At 41.3% G+C, this 20,269-nt stretch overlaps 1 protein-coding gene across 1 annotated transcript in view; it reads left to right on the top strand.

Moving 5' to 3' along the window:
• Positions 1-19,961, top strand: part of DGKK (diacylglycerol kinase kappa) — a 147,824-nt gene extending 127,863 nt beyond the window's left edge. The window contains exons 18-28 of the mRNA XM_032397941.1: positions 2,155-2,262; positions 7,648-7,744; positions 8,250-8,357; positions 9,014-9,127; positions 9,469-9,603; positions 10,763-10,923; positions 11,473-11,614; positions 12,628-12,714; positions 16,772-16,882; positions 18,512-18,635; positions 19,741-19,961. Of these exons, the coding sequence (XP_032253832.1) occupies positions 2,155-2,262; positions 7,648-7,744; positions 8,250-8,357; positions 9,014-9,127; positions 9,469-9,603; positions 10,763-10,923; positions 11,473-11,614; positions 12,628-12,714; positions 16,772-16,882; positions 18,512-18,635; positions 19,741-19,820 (1,267 nt within the window). The 3' untranslated portion in view covers positions 19,821-19,961. The remainder of the gene's footprint in view (positions 1-2,154; positions 2,263-7,647; positions 7,745-8,249; positions 8,358-9,013; positions 9,128-9,468; positions 9,604-10,762; positions 10,924-11,472; positions 11,615-12,627; positions 12,715-16,771; positions 16,883-18,511; positions 18,636-19,740) is intronic.
• The last annotated feature ends 308 nt before the right edge of the window (positions 19,962-20,269 follow it).

The following is a 20,269-nucleotide window of genomic DNA, read 5'->3' as shown; positions in this document are numbered from 1 at the left end:
TTCCTAGTTGTGTGACCTTACAAAAGTAATTCAACCAATCTGAGCCTGAGTTTTCTCATTATAAAATGAAGATAATTGTAGAATTAGCCACATTATGTTTCTTGTGTTTATTCAGTTTATATATGCATAGTACTTGCATTGAACAATGCTCAACATAGTTAAGTGCTATATGTGTTAACAGTAATTATTGTTATTCTCATTATAAATACTTAATAAACATTAGCTGTTGTTATTTCAAAGGATCTGTTGTTCCACTGTTGCTTTCAACAGTAAATAATTGGAGGTGCTAAAAAATAAATGAGCATTTAGGGGACTAGATAGAAAATCTAAGGGCATCTCTTTCATTAGCCCTGCCTCTTTAAAATATTCCCAGCATCCAGGTTCCACCACAGTTGCTCCTTTTGAGTTCCATTAAGATCAGTTTGGACATCACCTAGAGAAATCCCAATCTCCAGACTACAGTTGAGGGAGGCAAATCTCATGTGAGAGATGTGGGGTCATTTGAGTAATGAATAAAAAAATTATCTATGATTGAGTAGCTAAACTGTACTCATTTTCAGTTTCTCAAAAGAAGGACACAGCTGGCAATTACTTCAGTTAACTGCAGCTTCTCATTTATTCCTATCTCCAACCCCCACTCCCCTCTACTTTACCATTGGCTTACACTCATGTCTGAAGTCTCATGGACCTACCTTATGAGTTTTATTTTTTTATTTTTTTAAAAGATTTCATTTATTTATTTGAGAGAGAGAATGAGAGAGAGAGAGAGAGCACATGAGAGGGGGGAGGGTCAGAGGGAGAAGCAGACTCCCTGCCGAGCAGGGAGCCCGATGCGGGACTCGATCCCGGGACTCCAGGATCATGACCTGAGCCGAAGGCAGTCGCTTAACCAACTGAGCCACCCAGGCGCCCCTACCTTATGAGTTTTAATCAGTGGTATTTTGCCAAATGTTTAACAACCAGTTCTCTGAGGGGAAAAAGTCCTGATTTCTTCCTAATACAAACCCTCCTACCATAACCTATTTCTTTTTTATTTTTTACATAGAATTGTAATTCCTGCTTTTTATTCACATACTATATCATTTGATTCATTATATAATATCAGCCCATACTACTGGATACTTAAATATGTCATTTTCCACTAGACGTTTCTTTTCCACTAAATATTTATTTTATTTTATTATGTTATGTTAATCACCATACATTACATCATTAGTTTTTGATGTAGTGTTCCATGATTCATTGTTTGCGTATAACACCCAGTGCTCCATGCAGTACATGCCCTCTTTAATACCCATCACCAGGCTAACCCATCCCCCCACCCCCCCTCCCCTCTAGAACCCTCAGTTTGTTTCTCAGAGTCCATAGTCTCTCATGGTTCATCTCCCCCTCCAATTTCCCCCCTACATTTTTCCCTTCCTACTATCTTCTTCCTTTTTTTTTAAACATATAATGTATTATTTGTTTCAGAGGTGCAGGTCTGTGATTCATTTCAAGCTACTGATATAATTCCATTGAATGCAGAATTGGGACATAATAGGCATAATCAGCTTATATGAGCTGGTACTAACTGGTTCCAGCACACTGGTTTTGATGTTGACACCCAAGATGGATGCAGAAGAATCAAAAAAAAACCTGCCTGGCTTTTTTGGTTGTGTACATATCTACCCTCTTTTATCAGTCTTTTCCCTCAAATGTGTGGTCACTTTGCCCTTTGATGTGAAAGTGCTACAAAGGAGTTCAGACATCTCTGAAAACAGTACTGCAGACTTTACTTTCATCATACATTTTTATCTGAGATGCTTAAAAGTTCTTTATGGGAATAAGTCAGTTAGTATTTCCCTTTATTATATGTGAAGAAAATATTGACCGCTCATATCTAAGGGCCTCCAAAGATGATTTATTTATTATGAGTTCCAATCCCACTGAATCCTCCCACCTGGCTGGGTGCCCTCTCTTAAAGCAAACAAGCTAGGTGTTAACACAATAAGACATCTATATGTTCCTGTCGCAAACATAAAGTCTTGTGCCCAATGTAGGAAAGGCCCTCCCTCAGTGGTTTTCAATCATGCAGATAAAGTCTCCAGCCTAATGATAATGGCACTTCTTTCCTACACCAATGTCTGTCCTCTTCTTTCCTTTGGCTAATTTCAGACGCTTCAAAGAAAGGTGTGTCATGAACAACTATTTTGGAATTGGACTGGATGCTAAAATTTCTCTGGAATTCAACACTAGAAGAGATGAACACCCAGGACAATACAAGTAAGGAAAAGAAACTCCCCTCCCTACATGCAAACACACAATTACAATATACACATATATTCCTACATCCCCTACCTTTCAGACAAGCAAGAGAAAGAGGTTCTTTAGAAGTAAAACACATTGTTCCCAATGTTAGCCTAGTGGGATGGCTTACTCTAAATTTTGACCTGATCTGTGATGACTCTGCTTTGGCATCCTGAACTTGGAGCTGCCTACATAGTTTAGACCTATAGATTGCTGTGTAACACAGCTTATGGTGTTACTGTTATTGAAAACAGATTACACTGACTTGATTCAGCAAATTTTCTACCTTTGTTCTGTCTGTGAGAGCTTGACCAGGTCCTAGTAGTGGCTTAAGTCGTTTTTGCTTGGCAAGGCTACAAATTATCAAAGATTGCCGTACTGATTCTTGGTGTTCCTAACCTGGTTCCCCAGGATCCAGTGATTTTACCCCATCTAGTATTAGGTTACTTGGCACCTTTTAGTACTTTTGTACTATAGACATACCCTAAGGCAGCCTCAGAGTTCTTGTAAATTGAAACTACAAGTAAAAAAAAAGCACACACCCCACCACCACCCCTGCCACTTGCCACCAGAACTTCTTTCTCAGAGCAGACCCAGGCTGAGGAACAAGTACTTTATCAGATATGTGTTTTGCAAATATTATTTTCCAATTGCTTGTTTTTTTTTACGACTCATTTTATAGTAAACATTTTTAAGTAAGTATGCATAGATGTACATAGAAAAGGGTTTATAATTATAAAACAATGTTCCAGTGATTATTTCATAGGGATTCAATTGCAGGGTGATTTTTCTTTCTACTTTATATATTTATTTTTTTAATTATTGAAGCATAGTTGACATATAATCTATTAGTTTCAGGTGTACAACATACTGATTCAACAATTCTACACATTGCTCAATGCTCACCAGGTAAAAAATAGAATTACCATATAATCTAATAATTCTACACATTGCTCAATGCTCACCAGGATAAATTTAAAAAAATTTAAAGAAAGATGGTGTAGTTACCATCTGTCACCATAAAATATTATTAAAATATTATTGACTACATTCCCTATGCTGTATATTTCATCTCTGTGACTTATTTATATTATAACTAGACTTTTGTACCTGTTAATCCCCTGTATCTATTTTGCTCATTTCCCCACCCACATCCTCTCTGGCAACCACCAGTTTGTGCTCTGTATTTATGAATCCTTTTCTGTTTTGTTTTGTTTTTAGATTCCATATATAAGTGAAATTATACAGTATTTGTCTTTCTCTGTCTGACTTATTTCACTTAGCATAACACTCTCTGGGTCCATCCATATTGTTGCAAATGACAAGATTTCATTCAATTGCTTGTCTTTTTTTGTTGTTGTCTGTCTTTTAATTTTCTTAATGGTGTCTTGAAATAAAAAAGATTTGAATTTTGATGAGTTCCAATTGATCAACTGTTTTCTTTTATGGACCATGCTTTTGATGACATAGCTAAACAGTTTCACCTAACCTCAAAAATTTGCTCCTAAGTTTTCTTCTAAAATTTGTGTTGTTTTTGCTCTTACATTTAAGTCTATTATCTGCTTTGAGTTAGTTTTTGTGTATGGCATGAGGCAAGGGTCTAAGTTTGTCTTTTTGCATGTGAAGATCCAATTAGTGCAGCACCATTTTTGATGCTATCCTTTCCCCCAAGGAATTGTGTTGGCACCTTTGTCAAAAATCAGTTGATGAAAAATGTAAAGGTTTTTTCTAGACTCTCACTTCTGTTCCATAATTCTATATGTCTATCTTCACACTGTCTTAATAACTGTAGCTTTATAGTAAGTTTTGAAATTGGAAGATGAAAGTCCTCCAACTTTGTTCTTTTTCAGAATTGTTTTGGTTGTTCTAGGTATTTCGAATTTCCATATAACTAAATTCCTATTTTTATATATGAGGAAGCTAAAGTGCCCAGAGAACTTATGGTTTCAAACAAGAGTCCAAATAATTTTGTGCTAGGCTTCTTACATTTCAAAATTCATGCCTTGTAGTGACTCATTGTCACTCTAAAAGTTCATAGTATTCATCTTATTTTATTTTTCCTTCCCTTCCCCTATACTCATCTGTTTTGTTTCTTAAATTCCATATGAGTGAAATCATATGGTATTTATCTTTCTCTGACTGACTTATTTTGCTTAGCATAATACCCTCTAGTTCCATTCATGTCAGTGCAAATGGCAAGATTTCATTCTTTTTGATAGCTGAGTAATATTCCATTATATAAATATACACATCCCACATCTTCTTTATCCATTCTTCTGTTTATGGACATCTGGGCTCTTTCCATATTTTGGCTATTGTGAACATTGCTGCTATAAACATTGGTGTGCATGTGCCCCTTCAGATCACTATGTTTGTATCTTTTGGATAAATACCTAGTAGTCCAATTGCTAGGTCATAGGGTAGCTCTATTTTTAAACAGAGAGGGAGACAAACCGTAAGAGAGTCTTAACTATAGGGAACAAACTGAGGGTTGCTGGAGGGGAGGCAGGTAGGGGGATGGGGTAACTGGGTGATGGGCATTAAGGAGGGCATTTGAAGTAATGAGCACTGGGTGTTGTACGCAACTGATGAATCACTGAATTCTACCCCTGAAACTAATAATACAGTATATGTTAATTAAATTGTGTTTAAATAAAAAAAATTTAAAGAAAGAAATAAAAAAGAGAGTGAGTAAAGAATTTTGGGAAGTAAACTGAGTTTCATGGTCATGCTTCAAAATGGCCTTGCTGACTACCAAAAGGAAGCTTGTGCAATGGAAGAATATTTCTCATTATATAGTACACGGAATAATAGTAACTATAAAATCTAACACTTCTATTACATTTTTTAGGCATCCAAATCATAATCAGGTATAAAAGCTAAAGGTCTGGAATGTTGTACAGGAATAACACAAGAATGATTATGTACTGTACTTATTAAAATATACATACATCTGATTTAATACCAGTAAAAGGTATTAAAATAGTAAAAAAAAAAAAAAAAAAACTCATAGTAAACTCTATCCAACCTTTTTAGTGATTGTAAGCCCCTGCCTGTTTTTATCAGAGATCTTACAGTCAGTAGAACCCTGTCCTTCCCACATCCACCCCAAGTCTCCTGACAACATTTGCCTTCCCATATTCTCTCCACTGGCTCCTCCTCTACAATCTGCCTAGTAAGCTTAGCTCTATTCTATGGCACTGGTTTAATATACAGGTCTTAGAAAAATCCCTCCACTTTGCCAGAAAAGTTACGCTTCAAATATATTGCAGTATAAGAGTCATATGTTTCAAATGAAATTGATCCCAAGCAGCTGAAATTTTATGCTCCTGGAATGGCACTTGCCAGACTAGCTGGTGTGTATAAACCAGTTATGCTCATAGTTTTTTATGAATATTGCATTCTGAATATAGCCTGTGTCTTCCAAGTCTGAGCTAATATCAGCATCAAGGAAAAACAGCAAATTGAGGTGATGCTGAGGCTTCTAGAGGGCCCAGGAACCCATTTCAGTAGATGTTTGCATAGGGGTACAGGTTACATTATCCTAGCATCCCCTCTTGTGTCCACTTACCATCTGACATGACTCCTCTCTATAAGAAGGTACTTGGAGATGGTACTGGCACAAATATAGACACATAGGGGCACCTGGGTGGCTCAGTTGTTAAGCATCTGCCTTCAGCTCAGGTCATGATCCCAGGGTCCTGGGATCGTGCCCCGCATCGGACTCCCTGTTCGGCGGGAAGCCTGCTTCTCCCTCTTCCACTCCCCCTGCTTGTGTTCCCTTTCTCACTGTCTCTCTCTCTCTGTCAAATAAATAAATAAATAAAAACTTAAAAAAAAAAAACAAATATAGACACATAGATCAATGGAACAGAATAGAGAGCCCAGAAATAAACCCATGATTATATAGTCAATTAATCTACAACAAAGGACGCATGAATATGCAATAGGAAAATTCTCTTCAACAAATGATGGGAAAACTGGACGGCTACATGCAAAAGAATGAAACTGGACCATTTTCTTACACAATACATAAAAATAAACTCAAAATGGATTAACGACCTAAGTGTGAGACCTGAAACCATAAATATCCTAGAAGAGAGCACAGGCAGTAATTTCTATGACATAGGCTGTAGCAACATTTTTCTAGATATGTCTCCTCTGGCAAGGGAAACAAAAGCAAAAATAAACTATTGGGACTATATCAAAATAAAAAGCTTTTTGCACAACAAAGGAAACAATCAGCAAAACAGAAAGACAACCTACTCAATGGGAGAAGATATTTGCAAATGATATATCCAATAAGGGGTTAGTATCCAAAATATAAAGAATTTATGCAGCTCAACACCAGAAAAACAAATAATCCAGTTAAAATGGGCAGAAGATGTGAACAGACATTTCTCCAAAGAACACATACAGATGGCCAACAGATATATGAAAAGATGCTCAATATCACTAATCATCAGGGAAATGTAAATCAAAACATCAATGAGATACCACCTCACACTTACCAGAATGGCTATAATCAAAAACACAAGAAACAACAAGTGTTGGCAAGGATGTGGAGAAAAGGGAAGGCAAACCAGTGCAACAACTGTGGAAAACAATATGGAGTTTCCTCAAAAAATTAAAAATAGAATTACCATATAATCTAATAATTCCACTCTATTTACCCAAAGAAAATGAAAACACTAATTCGAAAAGATATATGTACCCCTATATTTATTACAGAACTATTTACAATAGCCAAGATATGGAATAAACCCAAGTATCCATCCTTAGATGAATGGATGAAGATGTGGTGTGTGTGTGTGTGTGTGTGTACACACACACACACACACACACACACACACACTGGAATATTACTCAGCCATAAAAAATAACGAATCTTGCCATTTGCAACAACATGGCTGGATCTAAAGGATATAATAGTAAGTGAAATAAGTCAGTCAGAGAAAGACAAATACCATATGATTTCACTCATATGTGGAATTTAAGAAACAAAACAAATGAACAAAGAGAAAATAGACAAACCAAAAAACAGACTCTTAAGTATAGAGAACAAACTGATGGTTACCAGAGGGGAGGTGGTTGGGGGATGAGTATAATAGGTGGTGGGGATTAAAGAGCACGATTATCATGATGAGCACTGAGTAATGTATAGAATTGTTAAATCACTATAGTGTACACCTGAAACTAATATAACACTGTATGTTAACTATACTGGAATTAAAAAAAAAAAAAACTCTTTTTTTAAAAGGAAGGCACTTGAGGAATAAGATGGTGTCTCCTCTTGCTTTTCTTCATTCATTTATATTATTCACCCTCTGACTATCTTTCTCTATCCTTACCTCCCTATAGTAGCCGCCTTAAGAACAAAATGTGGTATGGTCTTCTGGGAAGCAAGGAACTTTTCCAGCGCTCTTATAGGAAACTGGAAGAACGAGTACACCTGGAGGTGAGTGGAAAAGAGGGCAATACTTCCTGGACATGGAGAAAGGAAATCTCATTACTTTGGAAATCAACTTTTCCCTATTTCTTTGGTTCTTCCCAAGCTTTAACTCTGATCATCCCTCGCAGCTCCTGGGAGGAAGGCATAAAGATAGATTTCCATTTCCATTTTGTGGATAAGAAAATGATAGCAAAGGGGCGCCTGGGTGGCTCAGTTGTTAAGCGTCTGCCTTCGGCTCAGGTCATGATCCCGGGGTCCTGGGATTGAGCCCGGCATTGAGCTCCCTGCTCGGCGGGAAGCCTGCTTCTCCCTCTCCCCCTGCCACTGCTTGTGTTCCCTCTCTCGCTGTCTCTCTGTCAAATAAGTAAATAAAAATCTTTAAAAAAAAAAAGAAAAAGAAAAAGAAAATGATAGCATGAAGAGAAGACAGAGCCCTTCCCCCATCTCTGTAAAGGTCCCTCCACACTGGTATCTGAAGGGCCAACAAATGAGAACTACTCTTTTCTTTCAGTGTGATGGAGAAGCCATCTCCTTGCCAAACCTGCAAGGCATTGTAGTGCTCAACATTACCAGCTATGCTGGAGGTGTCAACTTTTGGGGAAGCAGCACAGCAACCACGGTGAGTATGGAACAAGGAACAGGGAAGGAAAAAGCTTGACCCCTCTAAGGTCTCTCAGAAAGGGTAGCTGGACTGACTGGTGTAGGAAGTAGACAATGGGGGAATAGGAGATAGACTGGGAACCTTTATTAGCTCAGCTATGTGATCAGGTTTTTTTTAAAGGCAATTACCATCCCAGAGCACAAGAATCAACCAAAGGCCTCAGGATCAGATCAAATCTTAGGTGTTGGCTGGACTTTGAATTTTCTACTCCTCATGCCTGAAAGATCCTTAAAAGGTTTCTCTTTTCTCCAAGGAGTTCTGTAAATAAAACCTCCTGGGAAATTGGCCATGACTCCTTTCCTCTGAGCTCACCCAAGAAAGTCATGAGGCCAATGGGACTGGCCTTAGGAATTTATGAAGCTAGATTGGACAGGGGGGAGGTTTGGGGGAGCCAGCTAAAAGTTGTGATCTCAAAAGGGGCTAAGAATTGTGATCTCAGTGCCCTTCTTCCAGATTGGTTTCCTGACCTCATCTTTCCCCTTTCAATATACAGTTTTTCCACTCTTCATGAGCTAGAAAAATTCTCACCAGGAGCCTTCACAGCATATGTGCTTGTGATAGACAGGGTGTGGTTTCTCAAGGGTGGGATATGTGACATAGTTTTTCCTCCTCAGGAATATGAGGCTCCTGCAATAGATGATGGGAAGCTGGAGGTAGTGGCTATCTTTGGTTCTGTACAAATGGCAATGTCCCGTATCATTAACCTGCATCATCATCGCATCGCCCAGGTAGGCAAGGGTTGGGTGGGCACCAGAAAAGCCTGGGCTTTGAGGCTACAACCTAGAATGTGGAGTAGTCCCACAAAATAACTGGGTGTAAGAGTGCCAGGGTGGAGGGAGGTTATCTGGTGGGTGGTAAGGTGCTGGCTAAGGTTGGAGACAGAGGTCATAGGGACCAAAAGGAGCCAAAAGCCCATAGGAAACAGGTGTTTTTCCCTGAGATAATCCGATTCACATCCTTGCCAGTCCTGCTTCAGATACACATTAAGGCCATTACTGTGGGATTATCAGATTGATCTGTGGTATTGGCCTCATTTTTCTCCTCCATCCTCCCTCCTCTTCTCTGGCAGTGCCATGAGGTGATGATAACCATTGATGGTGAAGAAGGTATCCCAGTGCAGGTGGATGGAGAGGCCTGGATTCAGAGGCCAGGCCTTATCAAGATTAGATACAAGAATGCTGCCCAAATGTTGACAAGAGATCGGGTAAGAAAGGAAAATCTCACCTTTCTCCTATATTGTCTCCTCTATAGCTGTCACTTGAGTATTGAATACTTCCAGCCAGGCAGAATTCCTCAATGGGAGGTCTGCATGTCACTTACATCAGAGTCACCTTGGGTGCTTAGTAGAAATGCACATTCCTGGGCCCCACACCAGACCCACTGAATCAGAACGGGGATGGGTAGTTCCTGGGAATTGCATTTGTAAATAAGCTCTCTGAGACATTCTGTCATATACTGACATTTGCAAACCACTGTCAAGAGAGTGAGACAAGGAGCTCCCTCCTTTGGTTTTAGACAAAGTTGTTCCTCTCCCTCCACTGCACAGAGAACTAAAGGCCTCAAGTAGCTATGGAGATATCTCCTTCGACAAGAGATTGTTCATTGAATATGGTCTTTAAGTTTCTCTAAGATTGAAAATGCTGCATTTGCAAATGCCACCCACTTCAGTCAAACCACCTAAGGCTAGAAAGAAGCCATTATTGATCAGATGTTCAGTACCTGGAGACTTTCTTCCACTCTGACCTGTGAACCATCCGTAAAAATAGCAATAGAGAAGGGAAGGGAAGTTTAGTTTATAAACTGCCTACTTTGTGCTGGGCACATATATTCTCTCAAGTAGGTACTCCCAACAATCCTATGAAGAAGATACTCTTATTCCTATTTTACAGGTGAGGAAAATGAAAACCAGAGAGGTTAAATAATATGTGCTAAAGATCACACAACCAGTAAATGACAGAAGCACAATTCAAAATTAAACTAGATATGTCTGGCTCTAAAATCTATCAACAACATATGGCCTAGATTTGGCAAAGAATGGAGCGTGAAAGGTGCTCCACTGTCTTATGATTATGATACCCTCATATAGGAGCTTCTAGAAGGTTAACATCTATCTGACTGAAGCATGTGGTCCCAAGATGCAGCACAGTAACAACAACAAAAATTAACAGTGCCTAGTAGGAAAGGGACAGTAAATAAAATGAAGGATAGATGTGCAGGTGTGTAGATGAGTGTATAGAAGAATGGATGGGGTCCTCTTTCTCCTTTACCCACTGTCCCCACAAAAATCAGACTCACAAACAGATCTGTCATGTACCCTCTTAGCTATCGTGATCATCAGGATCTGCCACTATCTTCATTTTCAGGACTTTGAGAACTCAATGAAAATGTGGGAGTGCAAGCATAGTGAAATTCAAGCTGCCTCTCAACCCCAGCTGGACTCCCAGGAATCTCAGGATAGCCTCTCTGATGAGGAGTATGCCCAGATGCAGCGCTTAGCTCGGCTTGCAGAAAACCTCATCAGCAGGTAAGAGGACTGGCCCAGATACAGGGCTGGGAATCCCAAGAACAGATAGGGAAAAGAAGCTAACTTGTGTCTATTGGCTGCTAAGGAGCCTGGCCTCAGAAAGGAGTCTTTCCCAGAGCTCTGAAGATTGACAGGGACCCTGACAATCCAGGCAGGAAATAGTCTTTGTGCTCAACAATAAGCCAGCTTGAACCTCTTCCTTTAGGCCCAGAGATGAACTTTGACCTCCTGATGCCCCAGGCCCCATAAGACTCAGAATATTTATCCTTGCCCTTAAATATCAAGAGGGCCTCAGAGTTCTTAAAGTCAGCTTCCCTTCTCTAGCCTGGCCTCTCACTCTCCCAAAGTACCCAGTATCTAATTCAGGTGAGATAAGGATGGACAAAGACAAATACCTAGAGAAGATCAGAAACATTTTCTGGCATAGTTTGCTACCCAACAGGTACCCAGAGCTCTCATTTCTACCTTCATCCCAACCCTCACCAGCACCCCAGGCCAGAAGTTTTTTAGAATTTCCAGACCCATTCATCTGTTCTTGCTTTCTTACAGACTTACTGACCTGAGCAAGGTCCACCAGCATGTGTCTGTTCTCATGGATTCTGTGAATGCCAGTGCTAACATTCTGAATGACATATTTTACAGCCAAGACAGTGGCAATGAGGCATGTGCAGCTTCCTGCGTTCCCAATGAGGTAAGAAAGGAAGGGGCAGATGAAGAAAAAGAGTCAAACCAAATAGGAAAGGGGATGAAAGTGAAGAAAAGTGAGCCAGAGGCTGGGTGGAGAAACTGGGCAAATGATATGGCAGGAAACTGATCGATAGAGTAGAGGGGAAGTAGAGGTATTCCTTGACTTGTTATAGGTGCAGGGTGGCTACTGGGGAAATTCCATAGCAGATTTCATCAGCCTGAGAGCTAGCCCTCGTCCTGATAGCTATCAACCACACTGGCCTCATGGGAGAAATAGCCAATGGATAGAGAGCAACTTGGCATTGGCACTTCCTCATCCCAAGTGGATCCCTGTATAACCTGTTAAAGTGATGCCTGTCATGGAAACCTGAGCTCCAGGCTGCCTTGGTTTCCCTCTTGAGGGAAAGGTCCAGATTAGGATACTTGATGTTAAATGTGCCATCCCATGACTTTACCCACTGCCAGAAGATTTAAGTGATTCTTTTTAAAAAGTAACTTTAGTGCTAGGCAAACAATACGAAAGGGCCACATATAGGATCAAGGCCTCCTAAAATGTGGGTTTCCTATTTATTTTCAGCCAGACTGAGTTGGTGGAGGCCTAGAGCTCAAAGCCTGGAGTTTTGAAAAGAGATGGTTGGGCCTAACCCCACCTACCATGGGAAAGGAGGTTTTAATGTAGCAGCAACAAGTAGCATCAGATTTATTCTCTGGTTTCCGTATTTCCTATTTCACTGTATCCATAGCAATCAATGGTGTCAAATGCCAAGGTGTGCCGCACCTCTTCATAGAACACACCAGTCTGTACCAGTAGTTGACCGCTCTGGTTATGTCGGTTCTGATTGGTTGATGTCCATGCTGTACTAGTTGTGCTATATTTTGAATATTACTTTTTCACCTATGGCCACATCCTACTAGCCTGCTCCTACCTTCCTACAGAGAAGCCAGCTGCATGCTTACTAACCAACAACTCCTCTGTCTTTGTCCTTTCCCTTCCTTTCTTTTCCTTTCTTCTCTCAGACTCTAAGCAGAAATGATGCAGTAGATGTTACATTTAGTCTTAAAGGGCTCTACGATGACACCAAAGCTTTCCTGGATGAAAACTTGGTGAGTGGAGGGGGTTGGAATGAGGGAGGGCAAAGTATTCCATCTGAAGATGGTCATGGTCTATGCTTGGTTCTAGGGTGTTGGAAGACACGTAGGAATATTTTGGCCAGGTGCTTACCTGGAAGTCCCTGCTGTGTCATCCTCACCCAGGGTTGTCATTGATTGTATCAATTCATGGTTATGCTAATCCATAGTGACAACCATATCCTTGAAGAAAGTCTCTCCCTTTCCTTTGGCCAATGTCTCCTGGGTCCAGACCAGGCCAATCAAAAGTAGGGTGTTCTCATCATACTTAACACAGGTTCAGTAGAAAGGGGTGAACTCTTTTGAGCTGCTCTGTATCTCCCAAGTTTCCATATACCTTTGTCACCATGTGGGAAGAGAATATAGACTAGTGGGAAACTCTAGGTTCAAATCCCCAATCTGCCACTCACTAACTCTATTCATTTTGTAAGGCTGCTGTACCAAAGTACTGAAACCTGGGTAACTTAAAACAACAGAAATTTATTATCTCACAGTTCTGGAGGCTAGAAGCTGAAATCAATGTGTCAGCAGGGCCATATTGCCTCTGAAAACTGTAGGCAAATCCTTCCTTGCACTTTCCTAGCTTCTGGTGACTTGCCGGCAATCTTTGGTATTCCTTGGCTTGTGGAAGCATTACTCCAATCCTCCATCTTCACATGGTATTCTCCTTGTGTCTCTGTCTTCACATGACCATCTTCTTGTAAGGACACCAGTCATACTGGATCAGGGGCCTACCCTACTCCAGTATGACCTCATCTGTAATGATGCCATTTCCAAATAAAGTCATATTCTGAGGTACTGGGGGCTAGGATTTAAACAAACCTTTCTTGTGGTGGGGGTAACACAATTTAATCCATAATTGTGTTACTTCCAAGCTGTGTGAAGTAACCTCACATCTCTGGGTCTTGGTTTCCCTATCTATAAAATAGTAATTGTAATCTCTACCTCTCCAGGTTGTTGTGAGAATTAAATTAGCTATTGTATATTAAGGGCATAGCTGGCCTGGCATCTAGTAGCGGCCTGATAGATGATAGATTTTATTCGTGTTAGGGAAAATGGACTGAAGCTCAGTTTTTGAGCTACAAGAATAGTTGAATGTTTCTCATAATGCAAAGCCCATAGGCACACTTGACGAGTGTGCTCTGATGAGTCAACTGATCATGACTACCCCACTTTTGGGTTGGCTGCTAAAGCCCTGAGGCAGGTGCTGTTCTTGCCTCTCATCTAATTAATGTTTATTTGAAGAGGGGCTTCTGAGTTGATATTGCAAGAAGTGCACCCACTTCCCCTTTTCCATTTGCACATCTAATTGGCACACTGCACAGGCGGCAGAGTGGCTAAGGCAATCAGGCCAGGCTGTCCCAGCATCTGAGCCCCGAGCTAGAATCTTTCAGCCTTAAACAACAACAACAGAAGTACCTTCTATATATAGGCAGAGCTCAATGGCCTTGCAGTCTGAGCAGCAGGAAATATGGGAGCTTGGCCTCTCATTGCCACTCAGGCTTTCTTGAAGCTCCTGGCATGAAAATTGGTTTGTGCCAGCCAACAACTCAAACTGAGCATATACCACACCTAATACAAGTTAAGGACCTGATAAGGACCCCCACACACATACGCACATCCAAATGAGACCAGGGGGCAGGCAGCAGCTAAGAATGATCATGTATCTCTGGAAAGGCTATGTCAGAGGTGGCATGGAAATAAAGCTTATTTCATTTTGGTGTTGTTATTCTTCCCCTTGAAGAAGGAGGGCAGTAAGCAGCTCAGTGTTGGCAGAGGGATGTAGATTTATGATGAAGTAAATCCCACCCAGTAACTCCCACTTCCTTTATTTGGCAACCTCACTTATACTATGGCCAGTGATGTGTTAGAACAGAAACCAAGAAATAAGCAACCAAGTCCTCTGAGTCGGTTCACACATTTACCTCAGAGAGTCCTGGACAAGGTCTCCTATAGAGCCAGAAGGATAGGAGAATAGAGCATGAGACCCAAACCCACCACCTAGAATTTTTCAGAGCCTGAATCTCTGGATGCTAAATAGGAAGTCATTAGGAAGCCAATTTATTCTTCTCCTATTATGATTAGAAATCATTTTTCAGGGACCCAAATCCTTCTTTCTTCTCTGTGGCTTTGGGTTTGACTACCAAACCCCTTTTGAGCATTGCTGTTAAGTATGCCCCAATGGACTCCCTGCCCCTTTCTCCCTTACCTTAAAGTGACAGCCATTTCTACCTGACACCTGCTATCCTGCATCCTACCCCCATGTGCACACACATGTCCTGTGCATCTGGGCTACTCTGTACTGTCCTAAATCATTAGTTGTAAAGCAAAAGATTATTTGTCAGCACTGACTTGTTTCTCTCTCATATCCCATTCTGACTGACCATAATCTCCAACCCATCCCCCACCTATCCACCTGCCATCCATTTGTGACAGTTGGCAAGGATCCATTTATGGTTGGAGCATCAAGTGGCCCATACACAGCTAGAAGCCACAGAAGTGCCAGATTGATAGTAAAGTATATGACAGGGAGGAGAGGTGAGGCCAAGTTAGGTGGGCTGGAAAGTATGTCAGGGCTGATGATAGCAACATGCATCTGTTCTCCCAGCTCACTGTTTAATGGAACATGAACTATCTCAGCTATGTTGCTGGTCTAGGACTTGGTTCTTCTGAGTTGAAGATGGTCCCAGAAGAATTCATTTTAACTCTCCCATGGACTGTACAGAGTTCATCCTGTGGGTTCTGGGGATTATTAGGGAATGCTTAAGCTTTGTTTCCTGAACCTGTGGAACAAGCCATCAGGATCGCATTTCTAAATTTCAAAGAGAGACTAGCTAGGGGCTAAAGCACAGCTTGGGGGGTGCCTGGGTGGCTCAGTCGGTTAAGTGTCTGCCTTTGGCTCAGGTCAGGATCCCAGGGTCCTGGGATTGAGCCCCACATCAGACTCTTGCTTGGCAGGGAGACTGCTTCTCCCTCTGCCTGCCACTCCCCCTGCTTTCCCTGCTTGTGTGCTCTCTCTCTCTCTCTGACAAATAAAATCTTTTAAAAAGAAAGAAAGAAGAAAGAAAGAAAGGAAGAAAGAAGAAAGAAAGAAAGAAAGAAAGAAAGAAAGAAAGAAAGAAAGAAAGAAAGAAAGAAAGAAGAAAGAAAGAAGAAAGAAAGAAAGAAAAGAAAGAAAGAAAGAAAGAAAGAAAGAAAGAAAGAAAGAAAGAAAGAAAGAAAGAAAGAAAGAAAGAAAGAAAAAGAAAAAAAGAAAGAAGAAAGAAAAAGAAAGAAAGAAAAAATAAAGAAAGCACAGCTTGGGGAGGCAGACCGTCTTTGCCAGAAAGGGAAAATTTGAGCCAATCTCTCTCTAGCCCTCTCCTTGCTTCACAAAGGAGCCATTAAATTATGGTAACTATGTAATAAAGATTCCCCCAGCATCTGACCACCTCACAAATCTTTTTCTGGGCAGTGTGGTATATAGGGTGGGCTATAGAGTTAAACAGATCTGAGTTTCTATCTAGCCATGTGATCTTGAGCACCAAACTTCTTTGAGTTTGTTTTCTTGTCTATAAAATGAGAATAGTACCTCGTAAGGTATTATAAAGTTATTGGGAAGATAGAATGATATCATGTATGCACAATGCCTGGCATACAGCATGTACTAGAAATTGGTAGCTGTTATTTAGGGGGACACTTAGATGTCTCCGGGGACTTGAGGGTCAGGGGTAAGACCCTTGTTCTGGACCCTAAGCTGTAGGGGTATAACTTGTGTTAATTGATACTGGTCAAAAGGCCTCTCTGCTTGCCAGACTGTGAGCATGCCCAGCCCCAAGGAAATCACCACAATATGGTTGTTTCCTGGATCTCCCTATTGAGAAAGTAAAGAGCTAGCTATGCCTTCCACCAATCCCATGGCCAAAGGAGATACAAGTTGGCACCCTGTCGTCTCATGGCCACTAGCAGGGACTGAGAGTGTGGGAGAGAGCCAGAGTTTATGAAGGCAGGGTGTTAGGCACTGGATACTCACTCTTTTTCTTGTCTTTACCAGCTGAGAAATGCTGAGGATGAGGCCACACTGCGAACTACCCTGGAAACCATGACTAAGGAGTTTGAAAAGCTATCCGAGATCGACTGGTTGAATTCAGTTCTTGTTCCAGAGGTGTGTTAACTGGGGATTAGGAAGTAGAGAGGAATAGGGCTTCTTCCTTGGTTCCTTCCAGTTTGGGCCAGGACCCAGTGACTGATGTAGCAGAAGGTGTCCAGTAGTGGCTTTCAGCTTGAGCTTGAAGGAGCACCCTCTTCCCATCTACTCATCATAAGCAGACAGGACATGGCAGAAAGCACACTGAAAAACTAGATGACCATGGGAAAAATAACCAAAAAGAAGAGCTACTCTGTGGCAGGAGATGATTGGGAAAGAATAAGCAAGATTGGTTTTTTCTATGCTGTTCTCTGGTCACAATTCCCCCTCCCTGCCCAATACCTGCTACTAGGAACTGGATTTCATCTGGCACATACCATTATGGTCAATACCAGTTGTTTGCAGCCAACATCTGTTCTAAATGGTTGGTGCCTGGGCCATATGGGTGGTTAAAACACCTCTCTCTGCTGCTTCCTGTCCCTCCCACTCTGGGAGGATAGCAGGCTCAGTGCCTTCCCTTAGCAGTGTGTGGCTTAAAAGAAAATCAAGCATGGCAGCAGTGGCTACAATATAGCTGTGGGGATGCTGTCATTTTTGGAGAGTTGGATCAGGAGGAGGAGGAGGACAGGTTTATACCCTTTCTCTAATGGAGAGGATTGGAGGTATAAATATCTTGAAAAGATGAAAAATCCCTAAGTTTCTTGGAATGTGTTTGGCTGGACTTTCTGGAAACAAAGTTAACCTGGGAATTATGCTTTACGAAGATCAGTGGTAAAATAAGCACACTTCAGCAGGAGTGAGAGGGCTGGGAGGCTAAGCTGGAATTTAAGAGCCTGTTTGATCTGTACAGCAGAGAACACACATTCATAATTAAGAGCTATGTGTGGAGAACCTTCTTTGCATTCCAGTCAGGGAAGCAGGTGGCCTGTGAGGCAGGTTCTTCCCTATATGAAGGCATTTGGCCAAGGAAGTATGTTGTAGCTCATCAAACCATATGTCTGAAAGAAGGGGTGCTTTTTCTAATTCATGCAGAGGTGCCATATGAGCTAACAGCGCTCCTAGCAATCTCATCCTTCCAATCCCTAGCCACATGGCCTCAGGCAAAATATTTTACCTCTCCGAGCCATTGTTTCCTCATTTCTAAAATAGGGATGATAGGGGCGCCTGGGTGGCTCAGTGGTTAAGTGTCTGCCTTCGGCTCAAGTCATGATCCCAGGGTCCTGGGATCGAGCCGTGCATCGGGCTCCCTGCTCCGTGGGAAGCCCACTTCTCCCTCTCCCACTCCCCCTGCTTGTGTTCCCTCTCTCGCTGTCTCTCTGTCAAATAAATAAATGAAATCTTTAAAAAAAATTAAAATAAAATAGGGATGATTTAATAATAGTATTTAATAGCCACTTTGCAAGGTTGTGTGGGGGCTTATATGAGAGCAGTTATTAAAGTATTTAGCAAGGAACCTGACACAGAATAGGATCTTGGTAAAAATCATTTGCCTTCCTAGGGCATGGGACTAGTCTCCCACACTTGGATAGTTAGCAAATCTATCTGCTTTATGCAGCCATCCTTGTTCACCAACTTGCCAGGCCTCTAGGAATTGTTTCTGAATGTTAGGCAACTAATTCTGACCTTCCTTTTGCTGTGGTTTCCCAGGAACAGTCTTCAGACACTGACAGTAGAAGCATCAGATTGAAAGTTAAGTTCCCCAAATTGGGGAAGAAGAAGCTAGAAGAGGAAGACAAGCCTAAATCAGGCCAAGGAGTCCAGGGTTTTATTGGTAAGTGCCCCCACTCCACAGACATAGGGGTCATGAAGACTTCCTCAGCAGCCCGGGTACCTCCCAGGGACCTAAAGCTCACATTAGAAGTTCAGGGATATGGTGGTGATGGAGGGAGAGATGGGCTGGGAGCCAACCTTAGACAATGCCAAGCAGCCTCTTAGACAAAGTGTGAGTTAAAAAGTGATATGGACAGTGGGAAGAACCTGAGAAGGAACCACGCTATGTGGTCTCTGTGATACAGATAGCTGAAGAGAAAATGAGAACAGTCACTTTTCTGCTTGACCCATTCATGTCCTTGGTTGATAAAGTATGGCAAAATAGTCATACTTAGATTACTCTCCCAGTCAAATACAGCTACAAGATTTTGGTTGTGCTCCAGAAAGCAGTATTGTTTGAGATGGGTTGGGATATCAGTGCTGGGCACCTACAGGGTGAAGAATAATTTCTATGACCTATGTAAACTCTGTTATTCCTTATCTGTAAAGCCCTGGAAATGCAAGTTTTCTATGTTTCATTATTTGAATTTTGGTTCCATCCCTTCTTTGGAGTTGGACTTAAGCATTATTGATGTCAGTGGGGCCCAAAACAAGGTTTTCCTAGAGTTGTCAGTTATGCCAGTTCTGATGTCAGTGGTCTCTACTAAATTTTGGGCCTAGATAACCTGGAAGCTTGAGAGATATACCAATAGTTGGCATGGGGGAAAAGGGATGGAGGGTGCCTGTTTGTTTCTGAGGAAATGACAATTTGCACAGATGCCAAGAGAGAATGTCTTGGACCAAGCTATGTTTTCTCAGGTTTGGTCCAACTGGTTTGATTTCCTAAGAATCTTCCAGATGGGAGACCATGGTGTTTGAAAGTCTTTCAGAAGACTCTGAAGGGGTCAATAGCAGTTCCATGGATTATCAGGTTCTGAGAACTCATCCCATGTGTTTGGCTCACATGGTGTCAGCTGGTATTCTTGGATGATTCAGAGATGGTTGGTACAATAGAAACAAACCAGTCTGTCTCCTAACAGACTCTTTGTTGGCTCTCTTTAGGTGCCATATATTTGGGCATCTGGCAGTGTGCTAACATTATTTCTATACATGCTTTTTCTCTAAAGGACGTTTGTGGCATCACAGAAGTCATGAAGATGAAGCGAAAGATGATGATCCTCCAACATCATCAAGATTTCAACTGTAGTCCTTAAAAGCTGGAAGGAGAACTCACAATGTTTGGAATTCCACTACAAAACTCTGAAAACCTCAATATAGGCTAGACTAAATTATTTCAGAACAAACATGAGCACCACCAAGAAAGATCCTCCAATTCTTTACACTAATATGCTTTTCCTGGACTCAATCAGGTCTCCTTAGAGGTTTACATTTTCTCATTGGCCAAAGATTCTTGTTCCGAGTTGTTTTGTTCAGTTCTCCTTCTCTGTGCATCTTGAGCAACTACAGTATTTAACTGGGATAAGCTCATGAATGGCCTGGGATCTACAAAGGATTCAAGAAAATTCACCTCTTCAGGGAATTTGAGAACAGTTTTCTCTGATAAGCAGAGAAACTGTTGATGCTAGGGAATGAATGAAAGAAATACTCTCAGGGAGACAAGGAGAGGGGTGAGGACAGCCAGGCTTGGTTGTTTCT

The sequence above is a fragment of the Phoca vitulina genome, unplaced genomic scaffold (genome assembly GCF_004348235.1).
Source record: "Phoca vitulina isolate PV1807 unplaced genomic scaffold, GSC_HSeal_1.0 scaffold107, whole genome shotgun sequence".
In the NCBI taxonomy this organism is placed as follows: Eukaryota; Metazoa; Chordata; class Mammalia; order Carnivora; family Phocidae; genus Phoca; species Phoca vitulina.
Note: the sequence above shows the minus strand (reverse complement) of the source record. Positions and strands in the feature narration are given on the sequence as shown.